General features: G+C 43.3%; 1 protein-coding gene across 10 annotated transcripts in view; it reads left to right on the top strand.

The window, feature by feature from the left end:
• Window positions 1-23,166, top strand: part of BIN1 (bridging integrator 1) — an 86,989-nt gene that overhangs the window by 31,454 nt on the left and 32,369 nt on the right. For 5 of the 10 annotated variants that reach the window (XM_090143728.1, XM_090143724.1, XM_090143725.1 and 2 more), the window contains exons 2-7: window positions 4,770-4,850; window positions 10,909-10,963; window positions 11,731-11,825; window positions 13,686-13,781; window positions 17,431-17,538; window positions 19,615-19,707. In XM_090143728.1, the coding sequence (XP_089999854.1) occupies window positions 4,770-4,850; window positions 10,909-10,963; window positions 11,731-11,825; window positions 13,686-13,781; window positions 17,431-17,538; window positions 19,615-19,707 (528 nt within the window). The remainder of the gene's footprint in view (window positions 1-4,769; window positions 4,851-10,908; window positions 10,964-11,730; window positions 11,826-13,685; window positions 13,782-17,430; window positions 17,539-19,614; window positions 19,708-23,166) is intronic. The other 5 variants (XM_031590591.2, XM_090143729.1, XM_090143727.1 and 2 more) reach the window with 1 other exon arrangement.

Here is a 23,166-nt window from a genome sequence, read left to right as displayed (position 1 = left end):
AACAGCATGTGAAATTTCCTTTGTACCTTATGTTACATGGCTTTGTGCTTTCCATTTTGACTTCTTTCTCGCAGACCCATTTTAGTGTCCTCTGCAGAAGAAAGGGCTGAGAATGGAGATGAAAGATTTGTTCTGTTGCTAGTTAACCCATTCCCACTGGTGCAGTTTGTTGCAAATCAAAATTAGTCGCTGTTTTCTGGCTCTTTGCCCTGTTGATAGTTGAAGATACTGCACTGGGGTTGACAGATGCAGCAGAAGTCAGAGGCATTTGTGAGGGAGGAGACGTCAGGAGATGAAAGAAGTTAGGAGCAGAGGGCCTGTATCTGTAAGATGTGATGGCAGCTTCTTTGATGCAGCATGGAGTAAGGTGTTGTCCAGCAGGGTTCAGCTCCCCTGGCTGTGGGCTTAGCAACACAGTTCTTTGTCAGGGCTGGACTACCCTAAATTCTGGTGTTTCGGGTGGAAACTTAGCTCAATTTAGGATTTACAGATTGGATTTATTGGTGATTGCTGATCTGCATTGAGGAGTTGGTTTGTGGAACTGATCTCTATTCCATGTGCCCAGTGCTCAAAAGGGAGCCCGAGAACCAATGTATGGAGTGTGGTCATTTGCTTCTTAGGAGTGATTGTTTCTATACACCTGGAAAAAGTGGTTGAATTGCAGCCGATGAGATGCTTCCTTTCAAATCTGTCAAAACTGGGTTGCTTAAGTAAAGCTCAGTCATGTCATGAATCTTACATTCTTCCTTCTGAGAATAACCTGCAGCTCAGATTTCCTCAAGCAAACCGTACATCTTGCTGAAAAAATGTGCTGTTTTTCAAGGCTATTCCGTACCTTTTCTTCACAGAATGTCAGATCTTTTATATAGAAGAGTTCAGGCTTCTTTATCATTTCTGTCATATCTTTCTTCTTGGACCATATCAATTCAAAACTGACTGCAGTTAGCTTTGCCACAACAGCAGGATTACAGATATATTCCTGATAGGAAAGGAATGTGTTCTGTTATTATTTTTTAATCTCACTTCCCTGGATCCTCGGGTGCTATTAATTTAAAGCTTCAATTGCAATCTGAATCCCATGGTCCTTGTTGCCTTTATTGAAGTGCAGAGAAAATGGAGACTGAATGGAATTTTGGCTCTGTTTGAAGAGGTTGTGGTAGTTGGTCAGGCACCTGTAGTCCTAGTTTATGAGAAATGCCAGGCACTTGCAGATCAAGTGAATGGTCAGAAGAGACATGTTTTCTGAGCAACACAGGAAATTAAGTGTTCAAATATATACTGGGTGCCTGAGGCCAAAAACCTTGGCTGGGATGACAGCCTCATCTTGTCATTGTGAATTTCTGGTAGAGCCTAGGTTAGAGCCTGTAGAGGCTGGGGACCTCCTCTCAAATCAATCTCACAGTGTACTTTCTTAAACCACCTCATTTGTAGAAAGTATTCCCTCTTTCCCAACTTCGCACCTTCCTGAAATGGTTACTTTCCTTATGCAGGATTGGGACTTCTCAGGTCAAGGGCAGACCAAGGAGCCCAGCCATGGTTGCTGCTTAATCTTTTAAATGCCACGTCCATGCTGCTGCCTGGTGTGGTTTGCCTCCAGACAGCAGCTGTCAGATCACACCATCTCTGATCTGCCCCGAGATTTGGGAGCCACAGTGGGGTTCTGACTCCTACCCTGGTAAATCTGCTCCATTAATAGCTATCAAAGAGCCTGAAGTTTCCATCCGAACTTCATCTGGCTTTGCAACAAGCTGGGGGATTAGAGACCGTCACAGGGGAAGGGAGGGAGCAGCCGTGGCTCACTCGGAATAGCCTGACCTATGACGGCATGTACCAGCCTGGGGACGGGAGTTGTCCTGTGAGCTCACAGGTTATTAGCAGAGAGAAAAGGCATGCCTTCGGTCAGCAGCACACCCAGGGCCATCTGCTTGGTGTAGGGGCTCTGGGGGAATCTGTTACTATAGTTTGCCTGCTCTACTCTCTTGGAAGAGCTGGGAGTAAGTTTGAGGGCCAGCCTTGTGGAGCCATTGTTTTATACTGCTCAAATGGAATTTGGATTTGACATCTGTGGGTTGTGCCATAGCATGTAATAAAAGGACCAGCGGACTGCATAGCTGAGACTTGTGTACAGGGCCTGCAGGTATGGGGTGCAAGCCTTTGCGTAGCACTAGAGGAAAACTGAGGGCTGGGCCCCTTCCAATCCTGACTGTTTCATAGGACCTGTGCAGAGCCTGATCTTCTCAGCTGGTTGGATGACCCCAGACTGATGTGCTTGTCCCCCTGGCAGCAGATAACTCCCTACACATGTGGGAAGTGGGGAGGCAGGCCATCTCAAAGAATGGTCTGTGAGTATGGATGCACTGAGGCTGTTGTAAACCTTTGACCCTTGGTGACATATTCCAGATTCCTTCAAGTTAAACAGTCTCCTTCCCTCCAGGCCTGAAAGCATCATGTCTCCTGATTAGCCAGACAGATGTATTGCCTCAGACAAAGCTCCTTTATATGCACAACAATTCTCTTGATCTTCTCATTAAGAACTTCTTTCCTTAGACTTTGCAGCTTATGTTTTTGCTGGGCACTTACCATTGCTGGTGACACTTCCGGTGTGATGGTGCTTTTCATGTATCAGACAATTAGAAAGTCACACATTGGTTGGGAAATCCTTGCCCTAATAGATCTGGTAGCATAAGGAAGTACAGCTGAGCATGAGGCCTTTGAGTAGCATTCTTAGAAGAGGTTCCCAGTACTGATTCTGGAAGACGAATCCACATTGAATCCTTCTCCTAATTGTTAGAATGGCAAAGAAGCATGTAGCCTGAGCAGGAGCAGCGTTCCCATGGCATATACCCACCTTCACTGATGCAGGTGAGCAAAGGAGGCACCAGTAGCTGATGTACAGGACTCTGCCTGTCCGAACAGTACAGCTTTTCTTCTGGTCTCCAGCAAACTTGTGTGTGCCAAGGGTTTGAGAGGAAGGTGGGAATAATCGTGCTGTCTGCATCTTGCTATGACAGCTTTATAGCTGCAGTGCATGCTGCTGTCGCTTGAGATAACTCACGTTTTCAGTCACAAGCTGTGGTCTTCATATATATATGTGTCTCCCTCTCACCTTTGGCTGACACATGAATATCTCGAATACTCCTGGAGCTGAGGAGGGGCTGCTGAGCAGGAAAAAAATAAAAAAAAAAAAACAGTGATTCCTTCCTGGACATTCAATCCCAGACTAAATAAAGGGATTTATAAGCTGAATGACTGCCCTGATTTCTCGTGCCCAGCTCTAGAGTCAGTTACTGCGGTCATGGCTAAGCTGGGGAATGTGTGTGTTTATGTAGGAGTGGGGAATTGAGATTAGCCTCACAGACTTAACACAGATGCCCTCCTCCCTGCCTGTGCAGTAAGATGAGAGTGGGCCAGTAGGTGAATGTTGCATCCTGTTGTGTGGACCTTCACATTGCCATTTTGGGCACCGAAAATAGAAGTCTAATCCCTGCCCTGCAGGAGGATAATCCTCTTTACATTCTCTGAAAAGATCCATGCGTAGTATAAGGGGTTGGAGGAAGCTGATTCAGGTGGCCTCCCTGAAGGGACTGATGACAGAAAAGCTGAAGCAGGTTCTTGCTTCAGTCCTCTGAACATGATGGTTGAGATCTATGGATTAAGGTCTGTTGTGTTCAGCAGAGCAGGATACTTCTGCTTTCGGGTGCTTTTGCCTTTTTGGAAGTCAGGCTCTTAGCAGCCAGCACTCCCTTTCTTGTCCAAGCATTCCCTCAACACTCTTTATTGCCCACCTCTTGCTCTAGAGAATCCCATGTGACTGAGGACTTAGTAGGCTTTTCTGTGTTTTTTTTAATTGGCACTACAAGACAAGGCTTTATTTTTGATTAACAACGATGTTGTAATCAAGTTCAACCAGCTGTAGTTTGTATCCTTGTCTCCCTGCTGCTGGAGTTACTTAAGGCACAGCAGATACTGCTGCCATCCTCTGCAGCTGCAGTTTGCCTGGGACCTGCCTTCCTGCCCAGAAAGTGAAGTGCTTTGTTCATGGCACCAGAGCGACCCACTTAGCTGCACAGAGTTCATTAAAAGTGAAGTGTGATAAGGGAAGTACTCTGATAAGGAGTTTTTTGTAGGCTGTGTGGAGCTGAGCTGTGGTGAGAGGTGGTGAGAGGAAAAGGGCTGGCTGCTGACACTCTCAAATGTGATAGTGTCGCATAGGCTCATGGTGTCAGGGCCCCAAGTATTCTCAACAGACAGCTGCTGCCAAGCATGTGCACTGTGAGAAAAGGGGGGAAAAATATGAGACTTTCACTACTCTATCCATTGTCTTTTTCCTAGGACATCTCTGCACAGCTTTCTGTGTTTTAGGGCAGCACAGTCTGGCTGTTCCTAGAGCAAAATCCTACCCTGTCTGGACCAGTCTTGTGTTGAACCAAAAAGAGCACAACCACAGAAATGAAGGCATGTTAGGGATGTGGTTTGTCTCATGTTGGTCCAGGAGATGCATTAGACCCGTGAAGAGCAAACCTCAGTCATGCTCTTCTATACAGGAAAGTATTAGAGGTCTGAGTTCATCCTGAGTCATCTATAAATCCTTTTTCAAACTGTGACTACTTGGAGAAATACTGCAGAAATTCTAAGTACAAGAATAAGGAAGACTTCTTTAAACTTCCTTCTTTACAGCCTCATAAGAACTTGCAGTGGCTTCTGTTTGTCTGCTTTGTTCTATCTGTTCTGGGTTCTAAGTCTCTAATCTTTTCCCTCTCTTTCTACAGGTCCTTCAGAAGCTTGGGAAAGCAGACGAAACAAAAGATGAGCAGTTTGAACAGTGTGTGCAGAACTTCAACAAGCAGCTGGTAAGATGATTAGAGATATGTAATTTCACCCTGGGTTTCAGCATTAGTTTTTAATTATCTGTTGCAATTGGCGGAGGATGTTACATTAAATGATGCCGTAGTCATATTGAAATGACCCACAACTCTTAATTGTCCACTCATGAGAAATCACACACTCTTCCAAATCCCCTATCGTGGACTGACTGTATGCTAAAAAGTAATGCATATATTGGACCAAAGTTTAGGGGAAAAACATACTTCAGCCAGAACACTTCCTTCATTTAACAGCTACTTCACAATGTAATTGGTTCTGTTGGGCTGGATACAGAGGTAAGGGAGCAACATTATTTTTTCTGAAAGATGAAGAGGAGGGGAAACAGATTAGAAATGAAAAAAAAATGGAACAAGGGTAAATTAAGTTCCTGAAGTGCAACAAAAGGTGGAAGAGAGATGAACAGAGCAAATGAAATGTCCTTCCGTGGATAAGATCTATATGTAACTCTCTCTCCATCTTCACACAGTCACTGAGTCAAGCTTGAATCCTCAGTGTTTTACGTTTCTGCTTCTGACTTACCTTCTAGCACAGAAATATTTCAGTAGTGTAGCAATCCCTCCTTCCATGGACTGGAGTAGGATTACTTCTTGACCTGGGTGTGTGTTGTATTTGTAATATTCAGGCACCCGGATGAGGGAAGGTTACATCAATTGTCCCAGAGAGTCTACAAGGCTGACTGTAGCTTGGTGGGCTTGGTGCTAGGGAAAGTGCTGCTCTTGGCTCACAGCAGGAAGCGTGTGCCACCCCAAACTGCAGGTGGTGCTGGAGAAGGCCTTTAGTCTGGCATACTTGAGGCTTTTTTTTCTGGAGCTGTTAGTGGCAGCTGCATCGTATCTGTTAAGACTCAACAGATGTGGATCTGTGTCCCAAAATTGTCTGAGATGGGATTATCCACAGCTGAATATAATGAAAACCTTTCAGTCTGACTTGGACTTCTATTTAACCATGGCTGACTACAGATTCCTGGAGACTTATGATCATTCTCTTGGCAGAGATAGTTGCTGTTACTTCAGAAGTACATGCAACATCTCTGCAGCATGTCTACCCTTGGAATTCTCTAGGACACAGAGGAATACAGTTTGGCTACTTTCTGGGGACATGACATTACCAGATGTGACTTTTCCCTATCATTATTGAGACTGTCAGCAATTAGGGAATCTACTTTTTAAGAAAAACTGAAAAACATAGATTCAAATCTGTTTGGTATGGATTTTCAGTTTCCAAAGCCATCAGTCCAATGGTGCAGTGAGAAGCATAACAAAAAACTACTGCCTCTGTGCTCCTTACAGCTCAGTTTCTTTTCCTATTTTGCAAAGACAGTCCAAACAATTTATCAGACGATCCAGAGGTGCTGCACGTTGTCTGTTGGTTTTGTTTTGACATGTGGTTTCCCTGTTAGTAAAATAAATGCAAGCAATACCTATTTCACAGGGCAGATCATAAAAGTGAGTTATCTGGATTGTCATCTGAGATTGAGGAGGTGTTATGCTGATAAGAAAGGGGGAAAACCTTTAACTGTATGTGTATATATACAACCTTACTTTCATTTTGAATGTATATACTACATGCATGTGGTGTGGTATGGCTGTGTGTGAGATCTCAGTGTCCTTTCCATACAGAATGTGCTCTAGTTGGAAGCATTAAGTCTGGAGGAAAGATGATCTTTCACTGCAGACCTGTAACAGAGTAGCTGTCCTGTGGAACTCAGTGGGTTGCAACCAGAAAGTTTTTGAAACAGGAAGGGACTCTGAAAAATAGCCTTATGGCAGTAGCCTTGTTTGCTCAGTTGGTTAGAGGCTGCTCTAATTCTAAAGACTGCGGCGGGTCATGCTGGCACATATTCTCTGGTGGGGACTGTCAGTGAATGATGAGCAGATCTAAAAATAGTTTACTCATTTTATAAGGCATCTTATAGTTCTTCCAGATTGTGGATGAGTGGAGAGAAGGGAAGCCATTGCATTTTCCAGATCATTCTCCATTCAGATTGGTAAGAGAGATCACTGAGCTCTGAGTAGAGAGAGCTTTTTAGCTCAGGCAGATGGATTTGCTACGTGACAAATGAGCTGAACATAGTCATGCTTCTGGGCTTCAGGGCCTACAGTTGGCCCTCACAACGGATTCTCTTTGGCAATAAACCTCCCAGCTTGTTCTCTGTAAGGCTTTCTCAGTCCCAATGTCACTTGTTCCCAGGCAGCAGCACACACGGAAATGGTCCTTGGGGACCTGGGAGCAAGACACCTGAGGCAAAAGTGCAATGATTGAGACGTGCCAAGAATTGGCTTCTCTTTGCCTGCCTCTGAAATATTCTCAGGAGTGAGCAAGCAGGAGGCTGGTGGTAGCCCTTACACCTGGCACTGCCTCATGTTTCTGCCTGGCAGAGCTGCTGAGTTTTGATACCGTTGTTGCCAGTCCTGTGGAAATTCAGCATTTCACACCAAGTGCCTGAGAGACAAGCTGCTGCTGGTGTGCTTTGCATTCATCTCTGCCTGGCTCAGCCTCAGCAGGGCCGGCTGTGCAGCTCTGAGTATCCCTGCGGGGTTGTAGGTTTAATTCTTGCTCTTGCGCTGTAGGTTTGGCTGTGTCACATCTAAAAGCTTCTTTACGGACAGAGAGGGTGCCATACACATAAGTAAATCCAAGAAGTATTGTTTGTAAAATTGAAATTGTTATTTAGTCCAGGTCTAACTGTTACTTAAAAATAAAGAATAAGAATGCAGTTAAAACTCTTACGCCACTTCCTGGCATTGTGCTTTCCTTCTCACTGCTCCTCTGTGTCCTGAGGTCAGTGTTTGTTCTGGCAGTAGTGGGGTGTTAGGGTGAGTTGCCAACATCTGAAGTCCAGCACTGCCAGCAGTATGATGCTCATCTTGATGATGTCATCATTCTCTTTCTAGGATCCAGTTGGGGTCGTTTTTTGTATTTTTTTCCAATGTGCTTTTAAGCTACGTTCCATGTCTCTATTTCTCAAATCCTCTGCTATCCTATGAGACTTGTATTCTTCTCATGAATCTCATTATGAGACTCATAGCTCATTCTACATAAAATAACTCTTGTTATTGATATCTTTAGAAAACATAAACAAAAACTAAACAAAACCCAATGATGCGGTACCAACGGAAGTAACTAGAAGTAACACAAAGTAGCCCTAGCTACCAAGTCAATTAGGGAAGTTGCTCTCACTGCTAAGCCATACAAAACAGAGCTACTGGCTGATCAAGAAAAATTTGGACAGGTCAGGACTGATGCCTCTGTTCTGAGGCCTTGCAAATGCAGTGTAGAGCCTGTGGCTTGTTGCAGAGAATGGCAATACTGTATTGCGTGGTTACAAGATGTCTGGCACAGTGCTCAGAATTGCTAATTGCGGAGTTGTCAAGTTTAGACTCAGAGCTGGGAAACCTGGGATGCTCTCCTCTTCTGCCCTGTGATAAGGGCTTTGGCAATCTACCTATATAAAGACACATTGAAAAACATACAAAAATGTCTCCAACTCAATCCTAGGAAGAGAATTATGACATCTTTTCTTTTGAAGCAGGGAGGGAAAATGCTTTAGGAAAGCTGACTACTACTAAGAAACAGCTCTATTGAAAATTACATCCTTAAATAGTGCTGAGTGAAAGGTATAATGAATGAAAGCGCGCACACACACTCCTCCCATAAAACAAAAAATTGTGAAGAACTCCCAAAAATGCTCTTGTGGTTTTTCTCACAGTTATAAGTAATAGGTGATTCATTAGGTCTTTGAAGAGAAAACTCTTCCAGCCTTCCCAGCATAGCATTTCTTTTTTAAAATAAGCATCTTCCTGCACATACTGCCCTTGGATTTTACCTGGTTGTGTTATAGGCTCACAGTATTGAATTACATTGTGGTTGCAAGCGTGGCAGTATCTGCTCAAACATGGCTACACCAGTGTGTTGCAACACATCAACCTTTTCACAGTGCACATTTCTTTTGTGTTTGATTAAAATAACTCATTGTGCTCACTTCTCCTCAAAAGTCAGTGCTGTTATTCTGGTGCTAAGGTTTTAAGTCATCAGTGACGGAAGAGAAATGAATATGTTAGTCAGCTAGAATTGGCACTGACCTTCCATTTTGGTCTGAGTTTTTCTTTCCTTCTGTGGATTTTTTTATTGTGAAATATGTATACTATTTATTTCCAATTTCTTTACATTCTACATTTTAAAATGACTGTGCAATGGTATTTCTTTCCTGAACATCTTCAAGTTCAACCATATCTCTGTAACTTCCCTCTGCATGCATTTAAACCTTGTGTTCTTCAATATCTTTACTGATGACCTTCCCTGCCGTAGAGCTTTTTAAAACCTCAAAACAGTGTTCAAGTTTAGTGATTCTTAAAAATGATATGGCTGCATTATGAAAATATATAGAACTGAGAGAGTTTACACATTCACTTCTTTTGTACCATTTCCTCTTCTGAACTAACATTTGCTAATTCTCTAAGTCCATGAATTCTAGTGCTGCTTTCTCTTAAGCCTTTCTTGCTTTGGACATAATTGATTGAGCTACTGGTGGTCCTCTGTGTGTGGTCTTTGATTACTGTGGCATCTCCCCTCTGACACTTTCTGATTGCACCACTAGAAAGTTTCATCTGCCCAGGTTTGCACGTTTACCTTAAGCTAGCAAAGAGCTCTGTTTACTTGCTCTGTATTGTAAGACATCCCTAGGACTTTAGCAGTTGTTATGGCCACTATTCCTTTATTCTTGTAAACTCTTTGGGTCACTTCCGTACATTTTTCTTTCCAAGGTCCAACTGTCTTTTATGAAGGCAGACAGCTTTTTGCTGTCCCTTTGTTTCCTTTGCTGATGGCAAAGCAGGAAAATAATAAATGTGAATTCATCCAGAACTTTTGAGGCAAAGAAATCAAATCAGAAACAGTGTTTGGAAGCAGATGGATTTCTTTACAACGCTAAGCTAGCAGTGCCATTTCAACAGCTGGGCAGATTTAGCCTCTGCTTAGAAAGCACAGCTGCACCAAAAGCACAAAGAATCTGGGCAGGAACTCAGTTGAGTGAAGAGGTGGCTGTGTTGTAGGGAGAGCTGATGGGAAACATCTGCTTGTAAAGTTATTAGCTCCGAGGCAGCTCTCAGAGAAGTTCTGTGAGCTCTTCATCTCTGGAGTTGTCTTCAGCTGTCAATATTCATTGAGCTGGGGGCCCCTCAAGGTACAAACTGGGGAGGAAAATGAGGAAATGGCAGTGGGGGCATGGATCTGACTGTGCTCAAAATGGAAGAGTGGTTATATTGAGGAAGGTGTACATGTGTGCATGTCTGACCTAACTTCGCTGTGAAAAGTTCTTACTAATCTGAGTTCTTCTGCAGCACTTATCTGTGTTGTCTGAAAGCTCAAGCAAGCAAAACTCAGGTTAGTGTCTGGTTTTAATCTTTCTTTTGCTGGTGTGCAAGGTCTGCTGTTGGCAAGCCACTTCTACAGTAAAGCTGAAGAAAAAGATTATTCCTGTATTTGCAAGCCCTGCAGTTTAAGTAGGGTATTTGGACAGGTCAGAGACCCCTTGTACTCTCTTTGCACAGGGGTTTTTAATTACAGTGTTACAGGAAAGTGGTGTACAAAACTGCTCCCAAAGCAGTACAAGACAATTAAATGCGTCTCATATAATCTGCAGGCTCCTTTCAGTTACATTTGTTGCACAGAACGACTAGCTTTTTTCTTACAAAGTAACTATTGTCTTTTAGACTATGTATAGTTATCTGTACAAAATTGAAACATTAAAGGTGACTGCTTCAAAAGCAGTTCACAGCTTCACTGACACAAACTTGATCAATAGTGTGGTGGTATTGTTGGCGGAACATGCATGCGAGTTACCAATTGTGGACCTACCAAGAAGATCAGAGGACTTTGTGGTCGTCTTGTTAATGTTTGTTCAGGCTGGTTAGAGGGCTGATGGTTGGCCCATCTGCAGGGTGAATTTTCCTTAGAAATGCTTGATTCCTCCCTCTTACTCTTTAAATGGGAAAATAACTGATGGTCTTCTCCTTATATTCACAGTCTGAAGGCACAAGGCTGCAGAAGGATCTCCGAACTTACTTGGCTTCTGTAAAAGGTAAGATCAGCATATGCAGAGGTGTTTCCTATCCTCAGGCAGGGGTTTTAGAATAGAAAGAGTATTCATTTGGAAGGAACCTTCAAAGACCAACCAGTCCTGACCTCTTCAGAGCTAACCAAAAGCTAAAGCATGTTAAGTTGCCTATTGAACACTGGCAGGTACGAGGCATCAACTTTATCTAAGGAAGAATGTTTCAGTGTTTGACTACCTTCATAGTAAAGACATTTTTCCTAATGCCTGGTCTGAACTTAGTGTATGCTCTCACTGGTTCCCAAAACCAATGTCTTGCAAATGGCAGTCAGGTCTACCCAGCTCCGAGGGGATGTTCTGGAGGCAGTGCTGTGTGGGTGCTCACAGCATGTGTAGTTACTGAAATACATAGTAGTGTTTTCATGGTCCTGAATGAGGACTTGAACTGTACAGACAAATGCAGAAGAGGTCGTCATTGTCTAGTTGGGGGTTGCTTCAAGACTTTCTCAGATGGAGTGGGGTTGTGCTTTAATGCTGAGCTGGTGGTGCTCTCTTAGCAGATAGACTCTCATATCTCCTGCCTGGGGAAAATGAACACAGAATAGTTAATGTGACTGCATTCTTAGTTCCTTTTTTTCCTGTGATTACTTTCCATCTTTGTGTTATTAAGGGGCAGACATTCAGCAAGTCTCATCTTAGCATTTGTTGAAGCTTATTCAATGCTTCTTGCATTGAATTTCATTAAGAGATAAACTGTTTCCTTGTTTCTGAGGCAGTTACCTCTTCTTTCCTAGCTATGCACGAAGCCTCCAAGAAGCTGACGGAGTGTTTGCAGGAAGTTTATGAGCCGGACTGGCCTGGGAGAGATGACACAAATAAAATAGCAGAGGTAAGACTCAAAGGATGTAGACTCACTAGACTTGGTCTATCAGAGGAGATAAGCTTTGGAAACTGCATTAGTGAGCTAAATTCCTTTAGATGTGCATCTTTGCAGTAGAAATCAAAGAGACAAGGTGTTGAGAAGAAATGATAGCTGAGGGGATGTGGCCTGTATTTGTTTCCCAGACTTCTGAACACTATGAAGAGCCCTGTACTTATGCATACAAACAACTTTGTTCCCTCAGCAATGGCTAAAAAGGGACAGAATAAGTCAAAAGAGTGTCTGTAATTAAGTAACTGGGTATGTTTTTCATTCTCTCTGCAAGAGGGATGGGAATATAAATCGATTCCCAAAGCATGATCAGAGTAGCTGTTGTGTAGCTGCGATCAACCTCCCACTCACAGCACTGCTACCAGCTACTGTATTTTACTTGCCACTTTGTTTGACTGGGCCATGTGTCACCCCAGCCTACTCTTCTCCTCATCATTTGGTGAGGTGATGCCTGTCCAACTTGCCCAGGTGTTTTCTGTGGAGTGTGGGGCACAACGCATCATTTGACAGCTTGGATCGTCCTTGGCATGTACGTGCAGTGGTCCATCTGGACACAGACATCCTCTGCTTGTCTTGTTCAGCTGTTCAACTGAACAGCAGCTGTGGCAGTTCAGCTCTGCCATGAGGCTGCAGGACAGGGCCTAGCTGCAGCTGTTTGTGGCAGCAAGGAAGGCACAGGGAGGAAAGCAAGGCGAAGATTGTTCCCTTCCCTGTGTTTTCCCTGCAGAATTCTCTCTTGAAATAACATTTCCATCTTACCCAGAAATACTGTCATTAAAACAGATAAAATTAAGCAAAACCAGGATGTTTCCAAGTCAATTCTTTCATTAATACAGAAACTTTCTATTATGAGATGCTATTGCAGTAAATGGAGTTGTAATTCAGCTGGTTTGGCTTCACATTCTCTATTGGCCTCGTTTCTTCTTGAGCCACCATGGTGCCTCCTAGAGGACTGTTCTTTCTGAGAACTCGAGCCAGAGGGACCAAAGGGAGCAAGAATCCTGAGACCTAACTGCAACTCCTCTGAGAGTATGCAGGAATATTTTCAGCCGCCATCTTCCCATTTAACGTCTGTCTTGGCTTCTCTCCTTCGGGAAAAGAGAACTGGAAGAGAAGTACTATTCCCGCCCAAAAAAATAACACCCAAAATTCCTCCATAAAGTGGACATTTTTCCTTAGTAGTTTTGCCAAAACCATTTGGCCAAATGGAAAAACAGGAAGTAGAAGTTATTTCCACCTAATCCTGGTTGTTGATGGGAAATTAGCTTGGCTAAGAAAAATAAAGGATAATATATGTGTGGGTTAGAGTGCTAGCTTTGAATAGAACCTCCAGGAGGCTGTGGAGGCACATGGTGAGGGCTGAAGAACACTCTGATAGCTTTCTGCTGTTCATTATATTCCAGAGCTGCATTACAGTGAAGAAGAAAACAATGCAGTGGTGTCAGGTGTCCCAGTTTTGTTGCTGCTGGAGGAAAGTGACTTGGGAGGAGGATATGAAGGAAGCCCTGACCTTCATCTTCCCTTTTGCTATATGGATTTGGGCTAGCACTGTTGGGGAAAAGGCAGACCCTAAACGGAAGGTTTCTGAAGGATGCTGTATCCTCCAAGTGGCTGCCTGAATTAGCAGCATCAAGTTGCCTCTTCTGTTTCTACATTTCTGCCATGGCCTCACTTTTCATCTTACTTTTCTGGTTCTTTGCTTTTCCAGAGAAATAACTGTTTCTTAAGAGCTCTGGGGTCTGAAATTATTAACTGTAGCACTTGCAGAATGCAAAGCTCTGTGCTCTTAATAGTTAACTCATTACTTTTGTTTTTCAGAACAATGACCTCCTCTGGACGGATTTCCATCAGAAACTGGTGGATCAGGCACTTCTGACCATGGATACATACCTTGGCCAATTCCCAGATATCAAAGTAAGATTCTCTTTAAGTCTTTCGATCTAGAGTCATAGCAGATGAAATCTCATAAGCATTAATTCTTTGCATCCTCGTGTTTTTTAAAAAGGCGTGTGCTGTTGCAAAAGTTCCTATTAAAGCAGCCATGATCTTTGCAGCTCTGGGTCATGTGAAAGTGCTATTTTCTCCCTTAGGCTTGAATGAAGAATCCATGGGAAAGATGCTGAAAAAAAACCCCTTTGAATATATAACGAGAACCTGTAAAAAATTCTGTTTGTATCACGGTGTAGGAGGGTGGTGTCAGGAGCAGCTCACCAAGCTCTCAATCTTTTCAGTCCTTTGTTATTTTTTAACTTCCCTGTAAGTATGAAACATTGAGGAAACTGTTAGTGGCAAATATACTTTATAGATCGAAGCCAGTGTGAAGGACAGATTTCTGTGTGTTCCCTGAAGTCCTGCTGTGCATATAATCAACTCTTTGCAGGGAAGGAGGAATGCTGAATATGGGTCTTTTGGTGGGAGATCAACCTGGGTTTGAATGGTGTCCTGTAAATTCCCTTCCCCTGTAGTCATCTCTCCATTTGTTTTGGGAAGGTTACGCAGGAAATGTCTTCACCATATGGAAGCACTAGTAATGATATCACCATATGGAATTATCAGCTTGGCTTCTTCCCAATAAAAACAACCCTTTCCCTACCACATGGTTCTTAATGAGTTTGTCAGTATTTGTTGCTTTAGGAGGATCGTGCTGTATCAAAGGGGGGCAGGACATAGGCTTGTAAAATGAGCTCTAAACAGCAATGTCATTGCCTCCTGGGGCTCCTTGTTTTTGTTTCATTTTTCCAACCTCTTCTGTGCCTGGAAATGTGAGGTGGGGAAGGGCTGTTGCTTTCCAGCTGCTAAAAGCTGTAGTGCCTGTCATACCCTCTCACATACATAGTGAGATTCCCATATGTACCTCAGCAGTGCAGAGATCTGTGTGCTGCGGCTTCTTTAGTGGGCTCTCTGTAGGCTCAGACTTCTGCCCTGCTTCTGTCTAAGTTGCATTTTATCAGCCTTAGTGACTGTGTGCTGGTTAGTAACATCAGTGTCATGTTTCTTCCATGCTTTGTATCTTCGTGATTTCATAATCCTGAGGTTGTACAGTGTGATTTTAAAAGGAGTGTGAAACTTGGACCACCCAAATTCCACCAAAACTCAAGGGATGACCCAATGAACACTCACTGATCCTTTCTGTCTTTGGAATGGGTCAAGAGGTAACTGTTACTGATATCACAATCTTCAGGTGATGCTCTGGAATATCAGAAGTTAAAGTTCTTAAGGGTGGCATGCAGGAAAAAAAAAAAAAGTAGTCATATATAATTAATAAAATACTTCAGTTGCTTTAGTTGCTGTGGTAATAGTTTTGTTTTGTTTTCCACAAAAAACATTTTTTTTTCTTTTGCTTTTCCTGGAATTCTGCTGTTAGTGTGATGAAGAAAGATGATATATAGGGAGAAGATGATTTTAATTTAGTTAAGTGAAGGCCTGTTTTTTGTTAATGGCCTAGTAACTCAAATGTGTGGTGCTAGATCATGCATGTGTTACTTTGTTAAATTCTAACATGTTCTGAATCTTCTTCTGCTTGAAGGGCTGGAAAAATTCCCTTGAATTTTTTAGGTTTCCTACAGGATCCACAGCAGAAAACATACTATTCCTTTAGTAAGGAAATTTTATAGGTTTTTAAGGAAAACATTTTTAATGTTTGGTGAGGGGGAAATAAAACAGTCTCTCTGCCTTTTATGACTTGAAGAATGGGAGCACAAAAAGTACTGGATCCTTTCTGTGCAGGTCAATATCTCTAGCTCTCTGGAATGGACTTTTGTATAGTCTGTTATTTAGTGTTTCTGAGTGAGTTTTTGATTGTGATTGTGGAGCACGTAATGACTGCAGATCTCTGCAGTGAGTCCAGAGAATATGAACCATAACCTGATTTCTGACTAGCTGTGGTGTTGGAAAATTTGTCTTGCACTGAAACTGGTGCACTGTTTCTACCAGGTTTGAAACCAAATATCAGTAAGAAAAAAATATTTTTAAAATTGAGGTTCAAATTAAGATAGATATATTGTAAGAAATAAAAACATCTGTTGAAGTTCAGCCTCTGCCATAGGTGGTGAGTAGCTACAGCTGTCCTATAGTCATACAGAAAACTACCTTGCAAGCATTCAGAACTGGGCTAAGTTCTATTACTGCCATCACAGGCACTTGCACGATCAGTGGGTACTCCAGAAGGACTTGCTGGATGCTGATTCCTTGCAGCACTTCCATGTATTCAGAATATCCCTGCTGTTCTGACCGAAGGAAAGTATTCATTGCCATAGATCTACCATTTGGACTGTGTGGAAGATGCATTAACTTGCATCTTGGAGACATCAGTGTTGCTGGAAGTCCCATCCTACAGCCCATCTCAGTGCCCAGCTGGCAATATTTCTCAGGAGTGCAGGCTGCCACCACAGTGGTGCTGGGAAGGTGTCTTTTGCTGGCTGTGGCCTGAGGACTGGATTAACTTCTTCGTGATTCCATTCTTGGAGCAAGCTGAGTGCTTTGAAATTGTCTGGGTTTGCGTGTGGCTGAGATCCTGCAGATTTCTGTGACTCATGCAGTGCTGCAGCAGTGTTCGCTGAAAGCTTAGAGGAGCATGTGTGGGAGACGTGCAAACTGGTCCCAGCTGGTCTGGCAAAGAGATCAGCCCTGAGCGTGGTTTTGCAGTTTATCTGCAGGAGCATGGGGAGAGGAGACCACAACTGCCTGCCAAGGGCAGTGGGGGAGATTTTTGCTTTGCAAGTAAATCCTTGATGCTGATTCTTCATCTTGCAATTCAATTTCCCTGAGCTGTGTGATTAATTTGAAACCTTCCTGGCTCCTTTGTGTCTCTTCATTCAAGCTCTTCAGTCAGTCTTCAGCTTGCTGATCACCAACAGGGCACCTGGCTCTCCATGCTACAGTTAGGCTGGGAAGCCCTGTGGTCCGACTCATATCATCTGGGTTGTTTGGAGCACAGGGGGAAAGAGCAATGGATGGTTTAAAGCAGAGCAGCCTAATGGGCCTGAGTCTCTTGGCACTTATCTTGCTTAATAGCTAGTTACTGTGGACCACTGGTCATGACCATGGTCACATCAGCTGATCCACACTTCTGACTGGATCTCCCATCACGGGGTCTGAAATGCTGCCCTATCCTGAGCAAGTGGAGGAATGCTTTTGCTGTGCTGGCAGCAGAAATGCCTTCTTGTGTTGAACCATCTTTTGAGCTTCCATGTGAGCTGGGGCTATGGACTGGTTAGTTAGAGAGTGGCAGCAGCCCTCTTGGCCCTGAAAATGAAGAGACAGGTACCTGCAGGATGCAGGCATCTGGTAGCACTCAAGCAGCACTTGAACTACAGTTCTGAAAACATTAATGTCATTCAGAGGTGGGGCTGTTGTTGCATAGATCTGTTTGTCTTCCCTGGCTGGATATTCCTAAGCAGCTCCCTCCAGGGTGGTTGTTGCTATACATGGCTCCTGGTCCTTGTGCAGGCAGAACATGGGAACAGGTACGAGTAGGGAAAGCTGAGGGGATGAGAGGGGTTCCTAAGATTGTGGTTTTGGTTGCTGGGGGAATATTGTTGTAACTCTTTTTCTCCTTTTATAGTCTCGTATAGCGAAGCGAGGAAGGAAGCTTGTGGATTATGACAGTGCCAGACACCACTTTGAAGCCCTGCAAACTGCAAAGAAGAAGGATGAAACCAAAATTGCAAAGGTAAAGCAAGGAGAAGGATGTGCAACTGTCCTTTCATTTGGGAAGTCCGCTTTTTGCTTAATGAGCAGGTGTAAAGAAAACATGTACCACTTCACTGGGTATTCTTTGTTCAGAGAGGTGTTCTGGTGAGGTTTGGCTAGGTGTTTCCTTCTCACCTGTTCAATTCTCCTTGAAGGCAGGATGCGTTCTGGTGTCTCAGATCATACCCACCATCATCAGTTGGGCATCTGTCAGCATTACAGCAAGGCCTTGGCATGTGTTTTCTCAGATGTTGCAGAACCAGTATCCTCTGCTGGAAAAGCATGTGCCCCTCTGGGGGAAACAAAGCCTTGCAATACCACGTTAAAGCCAGAGTAACTGTAAGAGTTTGAGTGTTTCTTGAGGTTGGTGGCATTTGTGAAGTCCTTTGATACTCTAGCCTGTATTTTTAACCAGGCTGAGAAGTGTTGGCACCCTTTGCTTTGCAGTTAGTTCAGGTAGGAAAGATTAGGGCTATGTGAGAGGCAAGTATATCTACAACATGGAAAGAATAAAGATGCTTCTCTCCCCCAGGCAAAAGATCTGTGTTTATTGTCTAACAGTATTTTATTTTTATGCTGCCAGTCATCAGTCACCTGCTCTTCTAGCACATGCACTGTGATTAATCCTGACAAACAAAGAGGAGAATGATTGATGGCTCAGGTGTCATTGCATCATTTGTGTGGCAAAGTGATTCATAGTTATGTATGCAAGGCATGAGGCCCAGCCGGTTGTGTTGTCTGTTGAAAGCCATACTCCAGTGTGTTCAGGGGTAAGAGAGGTATTTCCATGGGGCGTGGTATTAGTTTTGGTATGTGCCTCTGGGATCTTTGCTGCAGTGGCAGTGTGGTAGGAATTCATTTACTCTGGTAGCTGGTGGTCTGCACTGATCTTTGTAATTGCTGCATTCTCTCATGTTGCCACAAGTGCTCACAAAAAATGTGTTTTATTGAGGGATGGTTTGTTGCTCTTTAGGTAACATATGGAAAAAGTAGTACAGGTTGAAGAATGAAGTGTTGCAGTTTAGGAGATGGTGCTCTGTTCCTGATTCAGCCTGTGCAAGTGCCTCTTAATACTTTACTAGACTTCTTGTGAGCAAAAATAAGTGTTGGATCACGTCTTTCTCCCTCCTGTGCTGTAGGCCTTAAGTCCAGGCAGAGTATTGTCTGTGATGCATCAGTGTAGCCTGATCCTGTAAAGACAGGAGCACTGAAAGTACCCCAAAGCTATGTGCTTGTGCTCTTCCCAAAGAGGCAGCCCAACTTCTTGATCCCACAGCTGCTGCCGCTTGTTCAGCTCTGCTGAGCCTGCCAGGGCTCCCTGTGCACTGTGTTTGTAGGGAGTTCACCTCTTCATCCTCGTGACTGCAGTTTTGCGACATGTGAAGTAGGAATGTTTCAGTGTAAGGTACTTTGAAATGTGATGATGGGCCCAGAGGGAAGATAAATCTTGTTTATGACACAGCATATGAATGCAAACTTAGTTTGCGTGATGTTTCGTGGTATTATAGTAACATGAACAGCCTTGGGAATGCTTTTTGGAGATATGCAGTCTCTTTTTGTTCTTCAATATACGATGTTCTTTTCCCAGCCAGGACTCCTGCCACTTATTGCTAAACTCACAACATGCCATTAAAATAAAGTGCTGTGGTCTTTCAACTGTTGCAAGTAAATAAATGCCATGATTAATTAATCCTGACCTCTCTTCAAGGAGCTCCCACCTCACAGCCATGGCTTGGAGTAGAGTTGTCTGTGTGCTAGGCCACTAACAACAATTATCTGTTGCTCTTTGCAGCTGCCCGGCTAGTCTACAGTATCCCAGCCCACACTGGAGCATTAATTACTGCTAAACTTGGCATGCTTCAAAGGATTCATAACTGATCAATCCCAGGATGTTTGTTTTATTCCTATCGCCTTGGTGATACTGGTTTGACCCAGCCTCTAAATACAGTCTCTGTGATTTTAATTTTTTTTTAATCCCAAAAACAAAATATATGTTTGTCTCTCTCTTGTATTCTGTTTTTTTCTCTTTTCACTCAAACATGCTCCCATCCCCAAGCCTGTTTCGCTGCTTGAGAAAGCTGCGCCTCAGTGGTGTCAAGGGAAGCTACAAGCTCACCTCGTTGCGCAAACTAATCTGCTCCGAAATCAGGTGACTGCTGATCTACCTGGCTCTAACCCTGCATGCGCTGTCTTGGGCTCTAGATTGTACTGTGCTACTAATGCCTAGGCAACGTTCACTCTGGTCCACGTGTTAAGTCTGTCCTTAATGCTCCTGAGCTGCAGTGGGCACATGGAAGTTGCTGACCAGTGACTGGTCTGAATCTGTGTCTGCCCTGTTGATTTCTGACCAAGTGCATTAACACTAGGCTATTGTTTTCTCCCCATAAAATGAGATGAGGGTGAAGAAAGGCTATGGAATAATGCCAAGATGGAGGGGGGTGTAATGTAGTTCTTCCAATTATTCATTTTTTCTAAATGAAGCAATCGATTTTTACTGTTGCTGTTTAAGAAAAAAAAAAAAGAGGGAAATGCTGAAAAATTGGCTTCTTCACTTCTGCTGTTGAGTAAAGCTGGAAATAAAGCATTGCTTCAAAAACAATTTCTGTGTTAGGTTGCAATACTCTCCTGTAGTAAAATCCAAAATCATCACTGGCTTGGCTTTGCTGGTCTGAAAGAGCCGTTTCCAAAAATGCAGAGGTTCAGTCTGCATAGAAGAGGTGGACTCAGCCCAGGGAATTTGTACCCCTCACAGTATATCTGGGAAACTCCAGGTTGTCGTCATGGTTGCATCATGTGGCAGAAATTGGGAAAACGTTTAGGTTATAGCATCTTGAGGGAAATGAGAGTAGGAAAATGAGAGTAGTCCAGATTTCAGATTGAGAATTTCAGTCCTAGTTGTTCCAGAAAGGCACAGCCTCCTGATGAAATTTCCCTTGATATCTATCTTGGAGCTCAATACGAGAACGAGAACAGTGAGAAGAAAATGTTATCAATGGGCAAAAGAATAGAAAATCATTACTTAGACTGGGAGAGCATGAGTTACCTGCTGACAAGGCCCTGGTCTTGTTCAAATGCTTGTACTTTTTCCATGTCATGGTAAATGAATTGCAGTTTGGAAATACAGGAAATAAGGAAATTGACCTTATAGAGCACCTGGGATTTTCAGTCAGTTTGTGATGGAAGATCTAGGAAAATACTAGGTTACTACATAAATAAAGCCTAGGGAAGGCACAGCTGTGCGCAGTCCTGCTTAAGATGCATAGCAAAGTGAGGAAATAAGTATTCATTCTCACTAGAAGGGAGAAGGACGTTTGGCAGGCTTCCCTAGGCTTTCCCTGTACTTTGGGTATGCTGGCAAGGATCTGTTTGGTTCTGGTTCTTGTCTGATCTGTTTAGCTGGTGGTACTTCTGGAGGACTAGAAGGGCAGTACAGGGTATTCTACAAGCCACAGATAAATTGGTTCTTCTACATCTCAAGCTGGCTGGTATGACTGGGAACAATACCACCTCCCACAGATTACTAGCAGAAACAGCATATACAGGGGCTCCCTCATTCATTGCACTGTGATCTCAGTGTGCTGTGTAATTAATTGATAATTTTAATCTGCTGGGTGACTTTGCCTTAAAGCAGGTAAGAAGGGATATATGTCATCTTTCTTGCAGCCCTATTGTAGTGGCTTTAATCTGCTAAGTAATACTTTCAGTCACCCTGTGTATTTTCAAATCAATTTAAGTCCTCTAAGTTGTTCCTCTTTTATTCCTTACATAATACTATTGCTAACCTTAGATTTTTGTCTTTCCACTTATGGGAGGCTTTTTTTTTTTTTTTTTTTTTTATGTCTAGCCTGAAAATTTCAAGAAGGATGATGTTTGTATTCTGAAGCTGTAGGCTTCCAGGCTTAGCAGGCAGGGAGCTTAAAAAAGAGAAAAGCTTCAGTTTTTGTATTCACGTGATTCTTCAGACTAAAGGTATTAATGGCAACCCTAAATCTCATTAAGCTCATAATAAAAGCAAGAGGGCTGATGACACTGCATTTATTGAGGAGCCTCAGAGTATTAAGCCCTGCAAAGATTGCTTCTGTTTACCAGCAGCTATGTTGTTTTCTCTTCTCTTATAATTCCTCTTACTTTACAACCTTTAAGCAAAAATGGGGGCAGCAATACTTATTATTTCTAATATTAAATTAAAAAAAAGACCTCATTCCAGCATTCAGATTGCTGGCTTTTTGGGCTTTTAGGAGAAAATCTGTGAGGGATTTCTCTGAAGTCTACTTACTGCAAACTCTCAATTACAAATTTTTGGTGACAGTATTTTTTGAAACAAAGAGGAAAATAGCTTAGAACAGCAAATTCTTGCCTTTTTACTAAGCACTCTGAAATGCTGACTTCAGACCAGGAAAGCCATTCTGGGTGCTGTTGTAGTGATAGCAGAGCAGTGTTTCTCTCCATAGAGGAGAGCCAGCGAGCTGGGTTCTGGTCCTTGCTCCCTGCTGGGAAGAAGAAAGTCTGGCTGAGACTGATGGGGCTGAGGTGGATGCCCAGTGGTCTTCCTGCCTCCTTTGTCTTGGAGGTCTGAGCTGTTTACTGAGCAGTGTGTAACTACCACAGTGTGGTGTTTTAGGAGAAGTGGTTGCCAGATTGCTAAAAGCAGCAGGCTGGAAATTGCAGGATGCTCATGAGATGCACAGTGATAGGATACGCAACACAGCCATCCCACTATCACAGCTGAGCTGGCTGTGCTTAGCTCTCAAAGCTGTAGCTAGAGGTAATGTCAGGAAAGCATCTGTGTTGTGTAGCTTCTGCTCAAACCTTTTCCATTTCAGACAGTGAGAGAAGAGGAAGAATTTTTAAGATCATGTTTCATGGGCCTGGGCCTTCAGTCCTGCTGCCTCAGTTCTCCATCAGGATGACAAAGGTGATAACTGAAACAGAAGAGCACAGATAGGCTTCAGAGGCAGAGCTCATCACTACATTATGTTTTTCCTCCCTTCCCCACAAGTCAGCCTCATATCTGCTAGGAAAGTAGCACAGTGAACTGTAGGCAATCCAGGAGGCTCCTGGAATGTATTGAGGATAACTTACTGAGCCAGGTAATAGACAGCCTGGCTAGGGAGTATGTAATAGTGGACCTTTAGCTCACCAACACAAGGGAACTGATTGCTCACATCAGAATTGGAGACTGCCAGGGCTGTTGTGAGCATGCAGTGGTGGAGAGTTTATACTAGTGGGGGATATCAGACAGACTGAGAGTAAAAATAGGATGCTAAATTTTAGGAAAGCTAAATTCCAACTCTTCAAGCAGTTAGTCAGCAAAACTCTCTGGGAAACTGTCCTCAAGGACCAGGAAATGGAGCAGATCTATGATCAGTGAATGAACTAGAAGCTGCCTGCCTTACCCAGTGTTAGGACCCTTGTATTTAAGAAAAATCATCCAGAAGTGGCTAGGGAGTGCAGTATCTGGGAACAAGAGCACTGGCTGAGCCACGGGGTTGCTGATTTCTACAGCTGTTCTGGAGTGAACGTTGCCTGTTGCTGATTTTGCCTTTACCTTGGTATGTCACTACTGATAATTGCTTTCTAGGTTCTTTGACCTTCTGAACAGGTAAAT

This window comes from Phasianus colchicus, chromosome 7, assembly GCF_987193195.1.
Source record: "Phasianus colchicus chromosome 7, bPhaCol1.hap1.1, whole genome shotgun sequence".
NCBI classification, from domain to species: Eukaryota; Metazoa; Chordata; class Aves; order Galliformes; family Phasianidae; genus Phasianus; species Phasianus colchicus.
The sequence above is the reverse complement of the archived record's forward strand: the minus strand, read 5'-3'. Positions and strand labels throughout refer to the sequence as shown.